This window comes from Meleagris gallopavo, chromosome 5 (genome assembly GCF_905368555.1).
Source record: "Meleagris gallopavo chromosome 5, MGAL_WU_HG_1.1, whole genome shotgun sequence".
In the NCBI taxonomy this organism is placed as follows: Eukaryota; Metazoa; Chordata; class Aves; order Galliformes; family Phasianidae; genus Meleagris; species Meleagris gallopavo.
This window is the reverse complement of record NC_139408.1, coordinates 8659627-8684292: the sequence shown is the minus strand read 5'-3', so window position 1 is coordinate 8684292 and position 24666 is coordinate 8659627. Positions and strand designations below refer to the sequence as shown.

The following is a 24666-nucleotide window of genomic DNA, read 5'->3' as shown; positions in this document are numbered from 1 at the left end:
AAAAAACAATCTCAGAACTACACACAACCATGCAAATATTTGAGATAGGAACTGTTACAACCAATGAGCTCTGCAATAAATAGTTGTCATAAAAAGGAGCATGGCAACAACTCAGTTGATAGATTTATGGTAGAGAAATTCCACCCTAGGATTAACACTACAGTCTTTTCCTGTGAAAAGTTATGGTCACATAAAGTCACTCAATACTTTGATGGGAAAACAAATGTAAGATACTTAGAAGAAAATATTTCTAATGTTCAGTCTCATGGAAGTTGGAAATTAATGAAAAAAGAAAAGCAAGAACATTCTATTATCTGGAAACAGTTTTAGATAGATTAAACCTTTTTTCTCACACTCTGTTTTTGGGTAGACTGGCTAAAACGTGTGAAAAGAGGACAGGTTCATTATTTGCATTCTGATAACTGCTATGTAGTGATATTAAATTCTATGAGCAGATGAGTTGGTAATTTCTCTGGGAAAGGTTATATACTTGAATGAGATTTAAAACATATTGCTTATAAGCAAATTGGAATAATTAAGTGAATTTGAACATTTTTACCTTACAGAGAAGTATTCACATAATTACTACTAAAACAAGAACCTACAGTGTTTCTACCATATCTTTCATACTTCAAATGCATTCTTGGTAAGTAACATAATATCCTATATGTACGCAGTAGTTTTTTTCTTCTTTTTTATAGTAGAATCAAACTGCTCTTTCCAGTGCACTGAATACAATCCAATAGCAACATAGAAAATATGAAAGCCTAAGGAAAGGGAGAAAGCAAAAATGGCAAGAGATATCTAAGACCATTTATGCATGGAAAAAGTAAGTTCACATGAAAGAAAACTCAGGGAGGACTAAATTAAATTAGAGAAAATAAGAAAAAAGATCAAGAAAAAACACTAGAAATAGGATGGATTTTTACTTTGTTAAAAAAAAAAAACAACAACATCCCAATCCTATGAACATTACCATGAAAACTTAACAGAAGACACTTAACAACTCTGAGCATTCACACAGTCATTACTAGAAACTAAAAGTGAACTATTTTCTTGCAATTTTTAATAGGAAGAGACTGAAAAGCATAATGTATTGAAAATCAAACAGTTCATTTATTGTTCTATGCTTTCGTAGGCAATAGACTAGAAGAAAGACTATTTTTTTGCTGTCCTTAAGGAAAGAGATTGCTATGCAATCTGGTTACATAGATTCAATATAAAGAAAGGGAAGAACACTATTTTTTATTAGTAGTACTCAGAATATACTTTGAATTTCTTCCATAATCAAATCCTCATAAAGAACTATTTAGCCTACACAGTGTTGAAACCAATATGGCACAACTCCTGTTACCTAGAGAGGAAAGATCAATACAATAAAAAGAAGTTTCCAGATGACAGATCTATGTCCTTTCACAGGATTAGCAGAAAATGTGAAAACTCAGTCATAAATCAAGTTTATTGCATAAGTCACCTACCCTGGAATTTTCACCACAGAAATGTCGTGGCAATGAATCACAGTTAGTACTATGATCTAGTCTTGAGCAAAGAGTTACACTGTTACTCTTCCTCCCAAATATGCTTGAGAGTATCTCCAATGTGATAACCTCTTCTTAATCTCTGTGCTGCTATAGAGACGTGTCTATTTCATCATAGTGATATTCATTTCTTTTATCTACACCTATTATCTTGCTCAATTGCTCTGTGACTGGAAATGTTCACATGGTGGGGTCATCAAGACCTTAATGTCCCCAGACTTCTCCCTTTCATTGACAAAGCAGTGGTCAGACATTTCAATGATCAGCTCCTACGTTCCATAAGGAAAGACCATACCTTAAATGCAAGGAGTTAAGCCGTTCCTTGCAATGTAGCATATTCCAGCCAGAAGTACATTTTATGATGCATAATTACTGAAATCACTAAATTACCTGCATGTATTCTGCCTATTCTGTTTTCCAGGATTATTTGCTGTTGAGGAGTATTTATGCAGCAAAGCATGTGGTAATTCAAGGTAGGAACATATATTAAGGGTAGAATATCAACTTTAAAATCAAAGGTGCATTTATTGTCTGTTATTTTTTCTAATTTTTGTAATATATAGAATAAGAAAAAAACTATTAAAACCAAGACCATAAATTGATACATGCAATAAAAATGACCATCTCTACTTGTGTATATGTTCCATATAGAGAGACAGTCTATGTAAACAATGCTATAAAAATTACCTCCCACATCTGTAAATGTTATGGTAGCATTAAAATTAACACCTATGTAATGACAGAATTGATAGCATTCGAAGTAATTACAAAGAGCAAAGAACAGCTGTTTAAAATACAACAGTTCTCTGTCAGAAGAGTCTTAAATTTATCTGGTGCAAGCAGTACTGCATGTAGAAGTACCTGTCATATAAATTACCTGTGGGAACCATTCTGACTCCCCAAGAGCTTTCAGGAATGTTGCCTCAGAATCTGTAGGAATAGTGCTGGGAACACAAGCTCTCAACAGCTTTTTAAAGCTTGCCTTTGTCTGTCGGATATCATTGAATTCAACAGGAACAAATTCACAATTCAAAGCAAAATCAAGTTTGAAGCCCTGTGTGAGAAGGACAACAGCAGATGCAATTTAAAAGTATACTTGTCAACGCAAGTCTTGTCAAATCTCCAAGTCTTGCCAACTTCGTTGTTAAATACTTCAAATCCTAATTCAAATTCTAGTAGTTCAGCAGGACAAATTCTAGTAGTACAGTAACACATAAAAAAAATGTAACTTTAAAACCAAAAAAGAACCCTCATAACTGCAAATAACATGATTCATTTAAGCAGTCACTGCAAAGTGAGGCATTTGCTGATTTAAAGCACCTATTTCAACTCAGAATAGCATTCAGGAAATACCTGATGCACTTTCCACGATTTATGTGTGGTTTTCCTAGCTGAATTTCTCACGTTTCACTCTACTTCATGGAAGCCCTGCTTTGCCAGAACCCTCTGAGGCTTATAGTTAAAAAAGATATCATACTATGATGAAAAATTGATATTAGAAGACCTGACTGAAAATTTCAGTACGAACATTATCTTGGAAATCAGATGTAAATGCCAATCCAATAAAACAGAAAATTTCTGTTAGAAAATAAACTGCTTTCTTAGTAAGAGCAATTTATTCTAATAATAGTGAATTATGTTTACTCTGGAAATTTCTGTTTCATCTCTCATATTATTATGCTGCATCATACAAAATTAGAATGCTTCATTTATGTACTTAACAGGATATCTTTGTAAATTACCATTATGTTAATTATATTATAAAGTCACTGAATTTCAAATTAAATATCAATAAAATACGTAATAAAAAAGGACTATTTTATGTACTGTCTGATTGAAAGAAAAAAAGGAAAATGAATTTACAAATCAATTTTAGCAGTTGAATTAAAAGTGATGCAAAATAATATGCTATTATACATATGAAATATAATTTAGAGTAAAATAAGATATAAAAACATTTCAAAGTACAGAAGAAAAATTAGAAAGACAGTCTGTAGAAAATTTTAGCATTTTGATTTATTGCTCTGATATAGCATGATTCTTCCATCTCCAAAAATAATGTGAATTCAGAAAGAACTGAATACTGATACACTTACCTAGCAATTATTTCTTTTGTATACTATACATTTCACAAAATGCATTATATATTGTCTATGTTCGTACTTGGAAAAAAAAAGTTTTTTCAATTTCTAAACGTAGAGATTAAAAAAAAAAATCTGTAAATATTTTCTGAAAAGATGTAAAGACTTCATATAGAGCACATCTGTTTCCTGTTTCTTAAACAACTGCATCCAAAATATTAGAATTTATAAAAAAGTTAAAAAAGATATATAAAACTGTAGACATTGTGGACTTCTTCATGTAAGCAAATCCAGATGGGCAGACTTGTGAGTTAGTCTTACTCACATCAGTTTGGTTTCAGTGTGTGAGTTTAAGCACTACCCACAGTAACAATGCTTTCCTGACTAACTGCTTTTCTTCACTAATAAAATTCCATTTGCTTCATAATATATTCCAATACATGAGGAAAAACTATAAATAAGTCTGGGTTTTGTTTCCCAAAGTAGACATCACAGTGAGATCACTCAGCTGAAAATCAGATGAGCAGCTGAATGATAGTATGCATTTAAGTGCATTTAACTGTGGCTCTGAGAGCAGGATCATATAGATAGAGAACTGTAACTGGAATAATTCTGAAGAGCCTCTGAAAGGGGTAGCTGCCAAGGTCCTTATCTCAGCAGCTACACTTAACAGAGCTAGTCTGCTGCCTTTTCTTCCTGCTAAGCCAATAATGTTGAAACAGTGAAGACAAAGTGATTTTCAAATAGGAAGGTGTTGCTGGACATTTTGTTGCCTTGCAAAACATTTCCTTCCTAGTTATGTCTTTTCCAGTTTGAAAACACTTTATCTTGTAGGAAAGCCATTCCATTCCTCTCATTATATTACACATCTTAGTATCTCTTAGACCTACATCAGCACTTTGTGAAAAGTGACAAGCAGGACTCTAGCCACAGAACTTACATGAGTTTGTACCTGTTGTATAGCTGTTTAAAAAAATATAGTTAAGTTTTTATTTACATTAACTTTGCTGTATAATATAACTGCAAAGTATGATTTCTAACTCCCACTATGTTTTATGTCATTAATTGTTACCCTTTGTATAGCAACATAGATGATAGCAAAATGGAACTAAAAGGAGAACATGTCTGTGTAGAGAACACTACCTAAAATACCCATGAAAGTTTGCACCTTAAGGAGTGTTATCCATCCATCTTATCCAGAATACTGTTTGTTGTTTGTTAAAATATGTTAGGGTTATCAAAATCAAGCCAAATGAAAACTATGTAAACAAAAATAAAACTGCCATTACCCGTAACTGAGATTTTTCTCCAAATATATACAGGGCTGCTTGACGCCTCAAAAGCTGACTTTGCAAAAAAGTGCTACTGTAGGAAGTGGCATTATCTTTCCCTGCAAGTCTTGCACCAACATCAATGAATGGCGTCTGAGCGTTGATAAATCTGTTGCTTGAACGAAGACTGGCCCACACACCTTCATTAAGATAAAAATATTTTAGAAACAGTTTGTGTAAGGCAATAGAGATGCTACTTATTAATGCATACACAACAACATAATTTAGAAAGTACAGTGTTTAAATATGTCACTCATATTCCTCATAGGATACAGTGAATGACATGCACTTGAAAGAAATGATACCAAATATAGCCAAAATCATCCTACTGTACTGTCATTCAATCTAAGATTCTAATCAAACAATGCTTTCTACTGTAGAGAAATTGGTAAATGATAATATAAACCACAGTTAGCAACAAATTAATTACATGAAAATGAAATTGCTGGGTGCTTTTCAGAAGTGTGGTCAAAAATTTCTCCTATTTCCTTGTTATTTTCCTTATTATTTTGGATGTCCAACCATTAAGAATATTATGTAATAATATCCCTAAAAAATGGAGATACTATCACTTAAAATACCCTTCTTTCTAGAATACATGCATTCCCTTCACCATACACAATCTAATAACAAGCTCAGTGACCTATTATAGTGGAAAACAAATATACAATGACCAATTCAAATATTACACTTGAGGATAAAGTATTCTATATCTGCTCTTCAGCTAGAGTGATTAAAATGTAGAATGCCATGGTTTTTCTTTTTCATCTTACCATGTCTAATGGTTCATTAAAAATAGAAATGAATGTAAGGAAGTATCTTTTTAAAATCATGTTATTCACAACTATGTTCTAGCAGATGTGATTACAGTACAGTTGTCAGAGCAGAGAGAAGGATGCCTACCTAGAAGATCACAGTTTTACAGTTTTATTCTGGCACTAAGATCTCTATTACTCTGGCAGCAGGGCATGGTATAGAAATCTCACTGCTAGTAACAGTATGATATTGACTATACATAAGGAACAGTGGAGTGGGACATGGAACCACAGGTTTGCATCTGAAAGCAGCACAGCTATATTTGAATGGCATTATGTTAAACTAATAAGCTCAGCCTCTCAACATTTTAGTTTGCATATTGTTGCTGATGCAGCTACATGCTTATTTCCAGAGGAGGGAATTCCTATAACACAGATGTGCTCTGATCTCATTATGCTTCCATAAGTTCTGTGATTTCAACTTCAGATAAAGTAGTAACAAACCAGACTGTCAAGGCCTAGATAGCCTCAGAAGAAGAGATTAGTAAGTATAATATGGATTTTGTGTGACTGCTTTTGCATGTCCAATGTGATATGTGAAAGGTACTATATTTTAAGAATAACTCTACACAGTAATCCTGTACAGTTTAGTTTGTCTGCCTGACTGGCTCCCAGTATCAGATGAGATCAAATAAATAGGAGTAACTAAGGATGACTGGTTAGAAACTTAAGAATTCGTTAATAGTTCTAAACAGCTTCAATCTCAGGAACATCCAGTTATATTTTACATAGTTTACATTTATATTACATAGTAATGTGTTTACTGCAAAGTTTTGTTCCACTGGACTAAAACAATCAACAGAATGAAGATTTTATCACACTAACAGAATTCACAGCAAGCATTAAGAATGAAGGTCCTGTTCATTTGATTTGAAAAAATGTTAGTTCCAGCAGACAATTGCTCCCTCAAGACGATGCCTACATTTCTAATATTCTACCACTGTCTGTAGCACAACAAAAACAACAAAACTAGCTACAAATACATGCAGATGAACGTATGTACCAATGATGGATAACTGCTTTCTAACTTTGCCTACTATGTCATATTTTGTTAGCATAATCTAGCTTTCATTTGATTTAGTCTCTCATTTCATTTTCATTATATTATCATAAGTTTCTAATCTGGCATAAACAATTTTTCCCTGGTCAGGAACAACACCAATAATTCTGGAAAGGAAGTTCATTGATTGGGTAATGACATTTGTTAAGTGTTCTACTTAAGCAGTAGGAGTATTAAATGCTTTTTTGCTGTTCTTTTTTGTTTTGGTGCAGAAAAACGTTCTTTTGAAAGAACTTAAAAATTGTATGTGTTCCTTTGCATGAGATCATATTGTTATTAAGGCATAATATACTGAAGTGTGTGGCTATTAACTGTCTTTTCATCAGCATTCAATGTCCAAAAGAAACCAAAAAACCCCAAACATAACAAAACCATAATGTAAAAATCTGATAAGCCTAAAAACCCTCAAAGTTTGTTAATGCTTTTAGAGATAAGATTTTGTGACAGTATTGCTTTAGCATATATTAAAATACAGTAGTGGTTATGGACACAGTAAATAAGAATGTGCTTCCAGGACATGGAGTACAGTACCTTGATGGACTCTTCCCTTAGTTGCTGATTTGGAATTGGAATGAGTGAAACATTTATCTCTGTACCCAAGCACTGGCAGATAAACAGTAAAGACAGAGGGAGGAGGAATGGAATGCACATTGCAGCAAGGCACATTGCAGCAAGACACATTGCAGGAGAAAAGAAAAGGGTTACTTATTAATTTCCAAAGATCTAGTACATACTGGATTCCTTTATAGTACATTATATATCAGACAGTACAAATCTTAGTCATCACAAGACAAAATATCAGTTGAGATAGAAAATCAGCATAAAGTGGGAAGGAAGGATCTGTTTATCAAAAAGGAATATTTTTCATTGCAATTGCAGTAGTTTTGCACACAAAACACAGCCATCAGGTGGTTTTCTAATAATCTATGATAACAAAGGATACTTAATAATTACATAATTCAGGTGAATTCTTTATTGAAAGCTTCCCACCAGCTGAAACTAGCTTAATTAAAAATCCCACACTGCAGTGCACTTTCTAAAAGCTGTTTCAGTCTATTGTGAGTAGGTAACTTAATGGACCTTAAAATCAAATTGGAATGTAAGATGTTAGTTCTGTACACCTACACAAATTCTTTAGAGGACTTCTAATATCTATCACACAAAAAAATCCCCCCCACATGCCTTGCATAAATACTCATATTCAGTGGAAGTCTTATCAGAGCATACAACATTTTTTTGGCTCTAAAGCCACATCTACACGGTCAACTTCCTTTTATATAAATGTTCTATTAAAAAATATTCAAAGTTAACGTATCCTGCTTTTAAAATAAATGACTGAGTCTTTATTTATTCATTACACATATCCTAGTATTTTCCAGCAAATCATACAGAGAGAGCATTTTAGTCTATTAATTACACATCAGTGCCAGGTAACAATTGCTCTTCTTTAGAACCACGCTATTGTTATCAAGTAATGTAAGAAAAGGTATACAGTTTTGAGTAAAGTTCCAACTTTTATGAAGGATATTAACAAGCTGCTTGCTATGATAAAGTAACTAGCTCATCTCACTGCTTTTATTTTGTTTTTTATTTGGTGATGAGCATTTGGCGGCATTTTTTTCTTTGTTTGTTTCTTTCTTTTTGAGTTATTCTGAGGAATACAAAGAAGAATCTCTTTAGTTCCTGTAACTTCACATGCACAGTGTAAGTAACTTGCAAAAGCAGCAAAAATCTTTGTGATTATAGACCATGTGATTTCACTTATTTGAGAACAACAATTTAAGGTTTAGTATTTAGCCTGTACTGTATAGTTTCCTCTTAAATAATTCTGTTAGCTAACCTAAAAAAAACCCCTTATGTTTGCTTCTTTCAGGAAGATATTCCCTTTTCTTGTCATTTTCTCATCCTCACTAGGGCTCCCACTGTCTTTGTCAAGCATTCTTATGTTTTAGCAAAGTACTCCTGCTAAACTGTGAACAGACTGCAGATACTGGTCTGTAGTTACATCTCTGGGATACACAGGGCAGGTGTGGCATTAGTCCAGCAAGATACAAGGTAACTTTCCTTCCCTTTTCCTGATTACTGCTGAAATCTAGCCAACAGACAATCTCAACAAAAAACATCTGACTTGAGTCTCTTTTTCCCTCACTGAGAAGCTCACCGTATCACATTAACCACAAACTCTAATCCAAGAAACAAGTAATTTCAGTAATCCTTTCTGTCAACAAGCAAGCTTTTCTTTTTTTCATCTGGGGCATCTTCATGGGTCCTGACTGGCACTTTGCTGTTGGCACTTCTGCCGCAACGCGAGGAAATAGAAAACAGCCGAACATCTGCTGTCAGCTACTCAACATTTTCACTATTACATTACTGACAGAAGCAGTGCACAGCCACCAATTTGTCTAACAATTCCACACACTACTAAGCTCCTCTCTGGTTCCCAGGCATTTTACCTATTTGATTGCTATCTCTCTGTTTTTTCACCTCCATGAACTCCAGTAGAGTTCAGAAAGGAAGAAAAGCAACTTTTATATAAGTAAAAATACTTCCTTAGTAGTCTTCAGCTCTAACAAATACATAATGTACCTCGGGAATTCACCACACTAATTTAGGTACGTAAGTGCACAAAGAAGATGATCATAAATTCATCAGACTAGAAAAGCAGCTGGAAATCACAGGAGGAGTTTCCTGTAAAAAAAGACACCTTCCCAAAGAAGGCACGGTAATGTACATCCTTCCTTTACTTAAACTGTTTAGATTATTTGTAACTTGCTGAAGTGTCAGCTAACCTTCAGTCAAATGCCACAAATTACAGAATTGTAGGTTCTAAAGTCCATTCAATTCGAATGTAAAATGTGTGTTTTTAGGCCACACAATTCAAGTAAATTAAAAATATGGATAAACCACAAGGTATTTAAAGACGTAACTCCTGAGTGATTACTTTTCCACTAATTTCCAATAACCTTTATTTCAACGGTAAGCGAAGGACTAAAACAAAAATTAGATACTTATATTATATTATGGATTGAGGCTAATCTGCAATTTCTATTTTGTTGTTTCATAATGTAATAAATTCGTAAGCAGTGTAATTACTTTTAATTTCACTAACATTTTGTTATCACTTATAAGTTCAAATAACAAAGGTGCTTAGACTTTGATCTAGTCTTACTAACCTCCTCGAGCAAAGCTATTGGATAGATTTACATCCAAATGTCCTGGCACTACCTGCTTAAACACAGTAGACATTCTTGAAGCCCTCCTTTCAGTGCCTAAAGTCAGCCAAAAAAAGAATAGAAGATTAAAAACACTACAGTGTTACTCAGACTAACACTTAACATACATGATAAAAATATTTTTTTTCCATTCTTAATACAGATAATTCTCGCCAATTTTGTACTTCTGATACATTTTTTTTAAGACAGGTGTATACACTGGCAACAGAATGAAGATTAGATACAAATAAGCAATCAACATATTTTAAAATACATGAAGCAAAGCATCCACACTTTGGAAACTGTTATTTAACAAGAGATGCCACTGTTTGGGTATATTGCACAAATTTCAACCAATTGGATATGGCAAGACAGGCACAATTTCAAGTCGCATTCTTTTGTTTTTAAGACTTTGGGGATACTTTCACATAAACCTTATCAAGTTTCATCATATAATAATTGAAATAAACTATTTACCTAAGTAATGTCTTTTGAAAGAGTTTTCATTGCAAGTAAAGTTCTATGCAGAAATGGCATTAAAATATTACTGTATGTAACACATGAAAATACCCATATGCCTCCCATTGCTGCTGTAGTACTTTTCTTTATGTAGAATCCAACATTGCAATCTTATATTTTCTAATTATAGAGTATAAAAATAGATAAAGAGTACAAAAATAAAAATATATAAAAATATAAAAAATAGAATAGCATTCCACAGTCTCTTCAGGGTGGCAGTCTCTTATTCCATAGAGTTTTCAAGATGTTTAGTTTGTTATATAGCACATGAAAGTGCACCTTTGTCTTTTATTATGTTATATATAATGCAATTGTGTCATTTGATGATGTAAAAAAACAACCCACCAATTTGGAGAGTTCTCACATCTTGATATTCTGAAGGACTGAGGCTGTGAATCACTTACTGTCAGATTAAGAATATGGAAGAATACTTTGGGAAAGTTTAAAAACATCCTTTACATACAGAGAACACGAAAATTCACTAAAATGAAGAGTGAATAAACTATCTGAGAAGTGTAGCAATAAAAGAAACAACAGAATTCATATCAGACAAATTGAACTAACACCAAATCCAAGAAGATTCCCTTCTCACTTTTCGACTTAACAACATAAAAACAGTACACAAAACAATTTTACCTGGTGATAGAGCAATTGTTGGTCTAACAGTGAGAGTATTACTGCTACTCATTTTGCAGTGGACGGATATCACATTCAGTAAGGCTTGAAGGTATTTTTCCTGTTCTATACTGCTTGAAGATTCTAAAGAAGCAGGAGCTAAATAGAGTCACAGGAAGAACGGAATACATTAAAATACATGTACATTTATAATTACACAGAATAGAAAAAGAAAATGCTTACTATGTAAAACAGTTCATTGAAAATTTCATGGTTTGTTCATCGTATGTTCAAAAAGCCATTTCTTTGATAGCAAAGAATGCCCAGATGTTCATCACCTGGCTGTAGAGCACCCAGCAAGGTTGTCTTGCATTCTACTTCACAAAGCTAAGCTTCTAAAAGAGTCTGTTACCCTGTGGTAACCATTTAAAACATTCATCATTCAGCAGTGGTCAACAAAACCAGAATGAAGATAATGTAACTTTTTCTGCACTCTCAGAATAAAGAGCAACATTTGTACATTTGTGATACAGCTCAGTAAATGTCAGCCTTAAAACAAACAAACAAACAAACAAACAAACAACAACAAAAAAACTGTAGTGAACAGGCAGAAGAGTTTTTCAATGAAAATAAGTTAAAATCGTACTCAAACAGTAAAGGCAGATTATTTAACTACAAGTGGAGGTTCCTTGAGATTTGTTGCCTACCCACTCAGAGTACACTTCTATCAAAAGACATCACTGTTTACACTATCTGCTACTGCATTAGAGACATAAATGGGCACAACCCTTGCTTGCATCAAGAAAGCTGTTCTCTTAAACAGTGCTTCTACATACAACAAACAGAAGTGGTCTTCCTACGTGGCTGAAGACCAACACTTGGTATTTAGGTGTAGAATGTCATGGTTGGAACTACAGCGCTCTGCAAATTAACTTCCAAAACAGGTAAAGTGAAATTCAGAAACCACTCTACAAGTGGTCTGAAAAGACCACTATATTCTCTGTTCCATATTCAGACATCTGTTAATAATTTTTTATGGACAGAATTTAGAAAAATACAATTCTGTTGCATATGGTTTAGTTCCATAGAACAATTCACTACCGTGCATAGTTTCTCCAGAAAATAAATTCTGTGCTTCTAATAAAAACAATTGATCTCGATTGTCTTTTAAAGATGAAAAACTGCTTAACAGACAATGTAACAGAAGGCCATAAACATTAATTTGCAGCAGGTCCATTTCATTTCTGTCCATCAATCCAGAACTGCTGGATAAAAAGTCTTTTACAGAATCTCTGCTTAGGAAGGTATGTACCTACCAACTTGAATTTAACTTTAAGATTATCTTTGTTCTCTTAGATTGTGTTGCAGTGCATTTTCAGTACAGACCCTGCACTGTACACAACTCCTGCTGAAGCAAATACATTCACCTGTGCATAACTATCCTTAGTGATCAGTTTCTCAAAATGTTTTATTTCACCAAGCTTCAACTTCATTAAAAATAAGTATCCTATAAACATTTTTTATTAACCTCACAGTAACATCCTGAGGAGTCTCCACAACCCTTCACCCTTTTAAAGGAAGTGGAAACTAACATCTGACATATCAGACACAGTGTCAAACAGACTCCTTCCTAACATACTACCACAAATATGAGGGTGATACATGCTAATATAAAAAACTATGTAAAATTAAAAAGAGAAAACTGCAAAAAAAAAAAAATCCCAACAAGACTACAGATAAGAAATGCATTAAAAGAGACTGTGATCTTATTTTGGAATACTCTTACACACTCATGCACACAGAAATTTAATGTACTGCAGAGAATATGGAAATATTTGTCTTTACATAATTTGCAGACTATCTCTGCCAAATTGTTGCAATTGAGCCTATTTATGCCAGGTTAAAGATGGCTGGCCAGTTATTTTACCTAAGACAATCAGTAAAGAACCAGCTGATAAGACCAGCATTTAAATTATCATGCTTCAGATTCACATCTAAAGCCTGTGGAACAACTGGCAAAGCTCAAGTGTGGCAATTACTATTTTACTATTGGTAGTACTTCACTGGCTCATTTTAAGAATCTTTTCAAGAAAAAAAAAAAAGTATTATATAAAACTCAATGTATTACCTTCCAACTAAAATACATTCAGGCAGACCAGAAAAGAAGTGCACTAAATCAAAACTATACTACTGAATGTTCGGACTAGTGATTCAAAAGTTAACATTAACAGTCAGTCAAGACATTGACTGAAGGAAAAAAAAAAAAGGAAGATTTTCTTAGATTTTCTTGTAATATCTTTGAGATTTTGTGATTTTTAAGGTGAATTTGATACACACAAAAAAAGATGCATCTAAATATTGTGTTAGACAATAACTATTCTTCAAAAATAATAAAAATGATGATTTCACAAAGATATTTAAAGAAGCAAAACTTCACCTGAAGGACTTTGTAAATCAAACTACCTTCTGTCATGAGTCTTCAATCTACCTATATCCAACTTGCAGTTATTTGCATAGCATGCTTGTTAAATTTTTGAAAATTTCCCGAAGACAAACTATACAGTACATAACAAATTCATTTTTGGAATGAAATTAACTCCCAAGAAACCATCAGCATAAGACACAGAAATTCAGGCAGTCACAAGAAATGTCCTTCATCCTGCAGGTTAATGATGAAAGTTGACTCATGTCCTTTCCAAAATTAAATTTGCCCGAATACGCTATATTCTTCTGAAAATTTAACTAATCTGACAAATATTTAATTAATACAAAGACCCCAAAGAGAATTTTTCAGATCTATGCTTTACAAAATAAAAATAAAAATAAAACTAATATTACACTGAAAGACATCAGCAAATCTAATGGATAATGTTTATGCTAGTATTTTATATAATAGTTAATGGTATCCTGGGCTCCATCAAAAGAGGGGTGGCCAGCAGGGACAGGGAGGTGACTGTCCCTCTCTACTCAGCTCTTGTGAGGCCCCATCTGGAGTACTGTGTCCAGGTCTGGAGCCCCAAGTACAAGAAAGACAGGGAGCTGTTGGAGAGGGTCCAGAGGAGAGCCATGAAGATGATCAGGGGACTGGAGCACCTCCCCTACAAAGACAGGCTGAGGGAGCTGGGCTTGTTCAGCCTGGAGAAAAGAAGGCTGCGGGGTGACCTCATTGCAGCCTTTCAGTACCTAAAGGGAGCCTACAAACAGGAGGGGAATCAACTCTTTGAAAGGGTAGATAACTGCAGGACAAGGGGAAATGGTTTGAAGTTGAGGGAGGAAAGATTTAGGTTGGATGTCAGGGGGTTCTTTACAGAGAGAGTGGTGAGGTGCTAGAACAGGCTGCCCAGAGAGGTTGTGGATGCCCCATCCCTGGAGGTGTTCAAGACCAGATTGGATGGGGCCCTGGGCAGCCTGGTCTGGTATTAAATGGAGAGGTTGGTGGCCCGGCATGTAGCAGGGGGGTTGAAGATTCATGATCTTTGAGGTTCCTTCCAACCCTGGCCATTCTGTGATTCTGTAATTAAAATTGACTTCATACACTCATTAGATCTAACAGACAGATGGAGAATTATTAGAAAATAAGATACTTTATTCTCTCAGACATTGCATTTGGCAGGCGGCAGCTTTTACTGAAGTCTATCTAGTTTATATATAATCTCCGTTTAGCTTTCAACTGACATTTTTGAACTACCTTCATACTATTCATGGTCTGATTCTTGACATACATTACACTGTACTACTATAGTATCAGATAAACATCCATATCCTGAGACTTTTGATTAAACCATCTCCCTGATTTCCTCCAGAAAGTATTTGTAAACTAAAAAAAATTATATATATATATATATATATATATATATATATACAAATATACATGCAGACAAACATTATTTAGTTTAAAAATATAAATATAAATAAAATTCTGGCTGCATCAGCTCACCTGTAGTATGTGTGTTTTGGGATTTGAAGAGGCCAACAACACCTTTGCCATGAAAGCCCCCAGATCTAAGTAGAAGAGAACTGTTTTTTGTGTTTTTCCAACACACAACTGGTAGGCGATTGTGACGGTAACAGCGAGCAACTCTCTGCAAACTGCTGTCTTGAACAGACTGAGGTACTACCAGAAGCCCAGGGTAACTGTATTGACAAGTGAAAAAAAAATAGAACAGCAATTAAATCTGCTCTCAAATTTGTAAACAATGAAAAAAAATCATATAATTTCAGGCCAAATGTATATAGATTTCTCCAAAAGTAATGCCTCCTATATTTATATGGAAACTACAACAGATACAAAGAGCACATTGTCACTATTTGACAGAGAAAATTCTGTTACCATTTTTCAACATAGTCACCACCATTAGCTATGCGTTTTCACCAGCCAAAAACAACAGCCTTCATGATACTCTTGTAACAATCTGGACCAGTGGAGATGACCCGCTGTCACTGTCATCACTGCTAAAACACACCACCTACCACCTCACTGTGTTCACACCACCTTTATTTCCAAACGCTTGTCTGAATTGGTAAACCTACCTTCTGCAAAGTGAATACATTCTGTTCAGTGCAGTTATTCTCAAGTATTCCATTTTTGAGCGAGAAGTATTACTACTGATGGTCCCTAGTCCCAAACGTTGATAGTCTCTGAAACAGGCTCTCTCTACCAATTGCTCCATTGTTGACTTCTCTGATGCTTTTAGGGTACCACTTGTGTGCAGCTCACTGTCATCTGAAACTGAAGTTAAAAATCTTTGAATTTGCTATTGTGAAGGTCAGCAGTTACAAAAAACAAATGCTATTTTCTGAACTTATTATTAGTTTGTCTTATTGTGAATGATTAATAAATATAAACTACAGCATACAGGAATTATAAGCAACAAAATAATACTTCAGTCAAGAAACTTAAATTCATCTCACAGCTACCTACTGCTCTAACAGTAGGCATGGCTGACAACTCTCTCATGTTAAAATTCCACAAAAAGGTCTCCTGTACAATCACTTGAATGGAACTGAGGCAGTATTTCTTGCACTAGTGTATTTATTCAAACAAGTCAAACTCACAACAGCAGTACAAAGACGTGCATGAGACAGAATAATTACAAATGAGCACAAATTCATGAAACATCCAGGATGAAATTGATCTCCTAATTCTTTTAAACTATCTTCAAAAGATAAAACAATCTTTTTAAAGCTTGATTAAAATAAAAATATTTCTTTCATGAGTAGGTGAATGTTGGCTTCTTAATGGTTTGGTTTCAATGTTGAACAGCAACTTTCTTCAGTCATGCACATCAGTTTCATATTCCAAAGCAGAAAAACCTCTAATCATGAGATAAAAATCACGCCACAAGTTCAAATTCCACTGAAATTCAAGTCAAGCAAGGTCTTCGTACAAAATCTGCCACCTGCCTGTTATCAACACTTCACTATTTCCAAATACTGAAAGCAGATTTACTGTCTGCAGTACATATCAGTTGCTAACATTTCATCTCAAGCATTGAAGTATGCACATGTGAGAGGAAGCATTTCTTTAAGAATTTGGCACTGAGAAGTATATAAGGATTTAAATTTTAAATGGGACTTTATAAAATTGAAAATTAAAATTATATTTGAAAACTAAAATTAAGACACAAAACCTGTCACCAGACAACATTCAGAATTTACAGAAGTACATTTTAGATACCTCTGCTTTTTGAGCATATTAGCATAAAAGCTATCTGAATAACTTTATTGCCCCCATGGTGCATTGTGCAAAAACAACTATTCCCTATTTGAGCTAAATAATGAAGACTTCAATGCTAAGAATATCTCTTTCTATATTTTCATATTTGTCCTGAAGAAGAAGAAAGACATTACAAAGTATGTAAAGTTATGAAATCCACTGAGAGAAACAAATTAAACAAGATTTTGAAAAAATTTTATTTTAGGCAACAGAGAAGCTCGGTATTTAAAAGTTTTGAATGCTGTAACTGTCTTAGATAAGAATAGGGTGCATTTTTCAATTTTTTTTTTCCCCTAAATGCACTTTTCTCTCATGAAAGCAGCTAGGTTGGATATCACAATTTACAAATCATTTCCCTGTAGGTGTAAAAAGCTAGAGATTATAAGAGCTCATATCAGTGTTGTTAACTTGAAAGGGGAAGACACTGTTCTATCTCAAGTTCTAAATGCTTTTTGTTTTCATTTGATTTTGAAAACATGAGGAAGAGACCCTTTGTTTTACTCTTCTTGAGATATGACTGATTGTATAAGCATACTTTACAGACGGCTGCCTATTTTCTGGAATATACCACTATGAGCACCCACAGAAAACAGATTTTATAATAGTGTCATTCAAAACTCTCTGAAAATATAAAGATTAGGAAGCAATGGAGGGGAAAAAAAAAACAGGTGTTCATTAGCAATAACTGAAGTTATATGTGGACTAGTTAAAGACAATCTAGAGAAGAGAGATGAAGATACTCAGAATTCTATAAAGTCTGACTAAGAGGAACTACAGATAATATCCAGAAAAGAAAAGAGAAAGGAAACATTATAATATTCAAAAAAATATATTAAAAATTGCAATTCAAATTAAGAGAGTCATTCCTTTTACATTACCTATTCATAGAATAAAAAGTGAAGGATATAAAATGTGTCAAGGAGAAGTTTAGGTCAGAATATCAGAAAGTTGTTTGCTTTCCTCCAGCATTAAGGGTGGTTAAAGCATCAGAATAAATAGCCTAGAGTTGTGGAATCTTCATCTTTGAAAGCTAAGAAAAAGTTAGGTAAGCATTTATGAAGAACATGTGAAGTATTTTGCTCCTGCCTTGGATCAGAGAGATGGAGTAGATGATCTGCTGAAGTTCCTTCTGCCCCCATCTTTAATGCTTCTTTTTACAAGACAATGCACCACCTGCTGCAGACAGTTCTGTTTGTTTCATTGTTGGTATAGCTGCATAATTCCCTAAACTTCAGTTTTTAAGACTTGCAAACACAGAGGAGTTTGTAGCAATCAATACAAAACAAATTGCACTGATTAACGGAAAATTTTCTATGGCTATTTGTACTTTGCCTGAAATGAGGAGTACTACAGTTCAAATGACAGTGCAGTGCAGAGAAAAAAACAAGTTGTCAGACTAATCATACCTAGTCACAGCATTTGGAAAGCAGCAGGTAGGAAGCCTCACAATTTATCTTTTTGTATTTTTGTCAGGTGAGGAGAAAATTTGACTGTCATTAATAGTTATGTGCTCATAGAAGAATATAGTAGTTTTGTACGCAGGCAATGCAGAAACTCTTTGGATTTCTTCATTGTCATGAGAAGTACAAACATAGAGGCTTGATTGTGCTTGGTCTCTCTGAGTGACGAACACAAAATCACACCCAGGACAGGCTTAGTTTGCAGAATTCTTTCTGAGCTGAAGATTCCACAACATTAGAACACATAGTAACTCAGCACTTAAGGAAGAGGCTGGAAATTCAATTAAGAACATAACTTTTCAGCAGTGTAAAGACATTCTGTATTTCATAACCTTTTTTTTTCCTGCCTTTTTTTTCCACCATATTTATCTGGAATGAAAGAAGAGGATCAGCATTTTTCAGCTTTTCTGGAATGGCCCTTTTTATTCTGGGAGAGAACAGAGAATTTGCAAGTAACATAGCTTGGTGTCAGATAACTTGTATTTATCTGCACATAAATCATGTAAATCACCTTGATCTCTGACTAAATATCTGGAAGGTAAATTTGGTTTGTTTGATGTTTCATAAACACTTCATTATCTAAAATGCTACTTTTTTTTTTTTTTTTTTTTTTTTTTTTAAAGAAAGAATGGTATGACAAAACAATACCTGTTAATGTACAGGAGAATCTGGCTCCCTCTAGTGGTTTATTATAAATTAGCACTGGTCCAGATAAAGATATACTGACAGCAGCACATGGTAGGAAAAGTAGTATTTGGAAGAAAGTCAAAGTCCACACCATTACACTATACAAAGTGTCCAAATCACTTTCTAACTTATCTCCCCAATTCCTTCCAACAAAAGTTTAGAAAAATGGTATTTTCAGTCATTAAGTCTTCAGCTGTCTTCAGAAATCGCTGATCATTTCCACAGACAAAATTTGCCCATAAAATACTTCCAGTTCCTTGAGCTCGCCAATTACTGCTTTTTCATTACAGACAAAGCAATGTCAGGCTTTCTAAGGATATTATGTGAAAATAGTTTCGCAATTAGAAAAAAAGTCTCTTTTGCTTTACCACTGAATGAAGACGGCTTCTTCTTTTACCCTGTATGTTCACAGTCATCACAAAATGTTTAATCAGTGCACTATTTGAAACCTTTCTCCTTCCTGTCCAGGAAGACTGCAATTTCTTCTTGAAGATACTGCTCACCTAACATCCTGAAACTGAAGCATGACAAGATAGACATATCAACAAAAATGGAAACTGTTTTACTATTACCAGAGACATCATCATCTTCATTCCACCCTGGACGATTCCCTCTTTCTTCCATTATTGTGCTCGTCTTCTTCTTTAACAAATACTGGCGACCAATTGTCATCTTCCCAGCACGTTTTGCTCCTTTCACAATGCTTTTTGAGAAGGTACTATAACGAAAAAAAATATTTTAAAAGATAGGTATGTTCTTCTCAATGGCATGTACAGATTTTTATGACAAACTTCCTTACTCAAAGAAAACACATTTCTATTTCTCGTTTCACATAAAAATAAAAACTAACAGAAAAATGACTTCCTATACTAACTTTTAAATGCCATTTTTATTACTTCAAGAGCAATTTATGCCTATTACGTGTAATATAATGAATAGGCAGCCATAATATTTGTTTCAGTATTCATATTTTGCTAGCAATGTAACAAATCTATGAAGCTGAAAGAGTGAGGCAAGAAAGATAGAAATTACCTTAAAGTTTAAAGATTCTATGACTAGCTTGGGATTCTACTTCTATGTGTCAGCAATGCAATAATCAACATAGAATCACTGAAAGTACCATTTTCAGGGGTACTAAACAATGATCAGCCTAGTCCAGTAAAAATTAATGTATAACATGAAATTTAAGAGAGGACCCAAAGCTGAAACTCTAGATGATAAAAGGACAACTATACAGACTCTACTAAGAGAAAAATGAATTCTACTCCACATTCTACTAATACATATTTTAACACACAAGAACTCTGTTTTCATGTTGGCATAGTTCACACAATTGAATATGTTATTAATATTGTATGTATTCAAAAATTTAATTAGATACTTTTTCAAAATTGCTGCAACAATAAGTTTGGATAAATAATACATTCTTATATCAACATTTATTTCATGTCAACCTCCCTTTTATTCTGTAAACATTAAAAGACGGGGAATATCATTTTGTCAGTTCTCTGGAATGTCAAACTAACTAGATGCTTGGAGTTCTGAAAACCTGTCTGATTATTTTAGGAATTTGACAAGAAGTAAACAAAAACATCAGTGATAGAAGAAGCAGGATAACTTTACCGGAATGAAGTGTTCTTTTCTTTTTGCTTTGGTAAAATTATCTGCGGTGCTGTTTGCCCAGCTGCAAATGCAAAAGTGCTGAAGATAGACTGAGGATAACGGAACTTCATTAGCTGTTTCTTAAATATTTCCACCACTTCAGGACTTACTTCTTCATCAAATGCTACTTTAATTAACTGCATATTAAAGACAGAGCACGTTAGGAACTTAAAAAATAAATAAATTTCCAGGATTAAACAAATCAAAAGATTCTAAAATATATTAGCATAATCTTCATACTTAGGCAGTACAATGCATATCAGAAAATACAAATATATACATGTAGGTATATCTTATTGATTTTGAGGGATATTATACAGCTCGTTCAACTTTTTACTTGCTTTTATATTGATGTTGTAATACTAAGATATTTTTACCATGAAGCATCTGGAATTCTCATAACACCAAACACAAAATATTTTGGGTAATCTAAGTGGATGTATTGGCACTACAATATTCACAACAGTTAAAGTGCTAGTCACATGGGATAGCTCAGATCAGAAATATTTTATCAGATTTGCTACATATAGGGAAGCAAAATTGGTAATTTACTCTAATCAAGGCAATGAATTCAGCATTCATATATCACAACCATTATACTTCCATTACTTAGTTATTCCAATTTTTGCCTCGCTTCCAAAAGCATAAAAACAGCTAGTAACAAACAGCCCTAGTGACAGTGAAATCAGATCCTTGGAAAGTAACTAATCCTGTGCTATTCAACACTGATCTATTTATCCCATTAAAAATGCTTTTTGAAAAGTTATTTAAATACACATATATATATTCCTATCATCCTTAGTCAAAAGGATGAGAGTCAGCTCTGTGGTGAAAAGGAATTAAAAAAAAAAAAACGGAGAGAGAAAATTGGGAATCTGGAAGATGGCCTGAAGGAGCTTGAAGAATATGGAAAAAGCAAACAAAGATATATTCTAGACCTTTATTTTTGACTGCATACCTATACACCTTTTGACTGTCTTGTTTGTCACATGGAAGGTGGATTTCTCCATGTTTGTTTTTTTTTTATTTTTTTTATTTCACTTGTTTTGTTCTGTAATTATTTTCCAAATGAAAAAGAATTCCAAATGAAAATATCGCTCAAAGACCTCCTTAAGAGGAGTGCTTGAATGTTCAGGGGTTACACTGATACGAAGTTTCAAAGATATTAAATAGCATAACTGCAGGCAAAACACTCTGAAAGTCTTAATTAATAAACAAAGATGGGGCTTGCTATTTCATACTGTATTGAACTCTAGCACTTAGAAAAGGAATGGAAGTAAACTGTTTGCTGATCGTTTTTGTTTTCATAAGCTAGCACAAAACCATGCTAAACAAAAGCAGGGATGATGTTTGACCAGAATTCAGCACTAAAAGCATTGAGCTATGCCTGCATTTAGCACATCATTGAAGTATGCTAACTATCCTGGTAAAAAAATAAAAAAAAATCTGGAAAATAAAAGTTCTCAGTAAGTCCAGTCAAAAGTCCACAAGAACAACTTTTTTTTTTTTTTTTTGGTTGTTTTACTTATTTGTTATTTCTAGTCTTATGCTCTTGAATACAACATTGAAGGATGTCTAACTAAATACTGTTCTCTATCTAAGGAACCAGTAAAATACTGACAATGTATTTCATTTTCAGACATTGAAAAGAGACTGTTCTCAATGAAAACGTGTTTCTAAAGTTAGCTACCTTGAGAATACATTTCACGTCTTAAGCTCTGAAGTCTGCTTTCAGTCTGTGATATTAAATCCTTTGTCTTCAACTTTTGATCTCTTAGGATTTGACCACATATTAGATTACCACCAATAAGATACATTTAGGAAAGGCTTAAGAGAATTAATGACCCCTTAATCTTACAAGTCCATCTCCGTCAACTGCCCCACAGCAGATGCTTCTAAAAATTCTGAACATGTTGAGGAGGCTTCTAAAGACAGGAGAATACCTGAATCTGTGCAAAAGTTCACACAGAAGCCCATTGGATCTGGCTGCTAATGGCTACATTAAAGATTTCTGGAAGGGCAGATTCCAAATGAGATGTACTATGACCCTCCATTATGGATTTTTCCAGAAAGCCAGTAAAGTGAGAAGTCTTCCACTGGCCTGCCTGGCCTCTGCTTACCCACATGAAGAAATTTTGGACTCAGAATAGCCCTTTACTGGATCCACAGCAGAAAGATGAGGAAAGGAGAGAAAGAAATCAAATACGAAAACAGTAACGCTGTTTCAAATGAGCCAAAAAAAACAAAAGGAATTTCTATGAGAGGACTACACATTCTCTACTGACTTTACAAAGCAAGATACTGAACTCTTCACAAGTATTGGGACGAAGTACTGCTCGTAAGCTGGTTACCTCACACAATTTCACAAAACTTCCTTTTACCTGAAAGGTAGCTGAAGTGATCTGCAAGCCTTCCTGCATACTTTGCTGCAGCTGGTTTTGTATAGTGATTTTCTTCTCCTTTGTAACAGATGCAATAGGAAAGCTCCGGATCACTGTCTGCTCTCCCACTGAGAACCACAGAATTATAGTATTTATGGATACTTGTTTGATCACAGAATCAGATCTGTTTTGGTCACACTGTACTCTGAGCAGACAGGAATTATAATATACAAAGCAATAGGAAAATAACTGCACATAATTAATTTCACAGAAAATGCTTGAAAAGTTGATAAATCCCTAAGTACCATCTATAATCTGAAACATTTACTTTTCCTACTTACTTTCAGTTTGGATGGTTGGAAAAATATTCTCTGAGTTTTTCTGTGTGTTGGAAATAGACCCCAAAAACACAGTTTGGAAAGGGGTCAATAAACAGTTCCAAACGTAATTCATGTTCATATTGCATTATGCACCTTATAAACAACGAAAGTTTTATACTGACTTCTTTACAAATGACAATAAACTTTGAAAGAAAAATTTATACTTCTTTTAATTTGCTTAGAAATGGCAGATGTCAAAAGATGAAAAACTACCACTTAAAACATATTAAAAACAATGCTTAATTTAATTATTATTATAAAATAATATTTTTAAGGACATTACTAACTTATGATTTTTTTTTTTCATTTTACACACTTGCAGCAGTTGAAAAAAAACTGTTGAATGAAAAGAAGTGGTGGAAGTTACACATCACAGACAGTACATATGTTGTCTTTTTTGAAGAAATAAATCCTAGTTAGGTTAAATGCAAAATGAAAATAAAATATTGTCATATCTAGAGTAAAAACCTATAACAAAAGACCATATCAACATGATGACCATGACAAATTACTCTCAGAGGTAGATGCATTTTGATGCTGATGCTTACATAGATGGACATGTCAGCTCAAAGTTTTATCTATTCAAAGTGATTCAAAGTGACACAGTTTTACCACTGTTGAGTTTTTCTTACCCAGCTGATCATGAGGAGTGCCTTTAAATATAATTCTGTAGGTAGTAAGGAACAAAGCTCCTTCAGCAGGGAGGATGTGAGGACCTCCAAGCAGTCCTCCTGTAGCTTCCTCTCTGCCATCAGGATCCAGTAGCACACGGAGACCTTCACAGACAAATTCTTCTCCTGGCAGTAAAGTTGGTCGTAGAATTTTGGGCTGATGCAAGTAAAATAGTGTAAATATGATAGGAATATCAGTGTTATACCTCAGCCTAATTATATTTGGTGTAGAAAGATTCAAAACAAAATTGTTATGAGACTAATTCCAAAGAATGGAGATGGAGTTTGGACTCAACGAAGAGAACTGGGTCTCAAAAAACAGCAGGTATGCAACAGCTTATTTGTGATCAAAAATTTGGCTCTAATAGCTTTCTAAGTTCATATTTCATGAGACCAAAGCCAAGCACAATTTATCGCTTGTGGAATTTTTCTTACAATGTTTTGATGTTTCCTTCTAACACTCTGAAGAGGAAAATAAAAGAAAAAAAAAAGATGACTAAACAGCATGATTCTAATACTTGTAAAGAATACAAACATG

General features: G+C 34.0%; 1 protein-coding gene across 5 annotated transcripts in view; it reads right to left on the bottom strand.

Annotated features, from left to right (window-relative positions):
- Nucleotides 1-24666, bottom strand: part of SBF2 (SET binding factor 2) — a 240596-nt gene that overhangs the window by 27943 nt on the left and 187987 nt on the right. For 3 of the 5 annotated variants that reach the window (XM_085224144.1, XM_085224147.1, XM_085224148.1), the window contains 11 exons: nt 24090-24285; nt 23078-23205; nt 20658-20833; nt 19607-19752; nt 15702-15900; nt 15109-15305; nt 11193-11330; nt 9999-10094; nt 7357-7428; nt 4909-5090; nt 2416-2592 (listed from right to left, as the gene is read on the bottom strand). In XM_085224144.1, the coding sequence (XP_085080270.1) occupies nt 2416-2592; nt 4909-5090; nt 7357-7428; nt 9999-10094; nt 11193-11330; nt 15109-15305; nt 15702-15900; nt 19607-19752; nt 20658-20833; nt 23078-23205; nt 24090-24285 (1707 nt within the window). The remainder of the gene's footprint in view (nt 1-2415; nt 2593-4908; nt 5091-7356; nt 7429-9998; nt 10095-11192; nt 11331-15108; nt 15306-15701; nt 15901-19606; nt 19753-20657; nt 20834-23077; nt 23206-24089; nt 24286-24666) is intronic. The other 2 variants (XM_085224145.1, XM_085224146.1) reach the window with 2 other exon arrangements.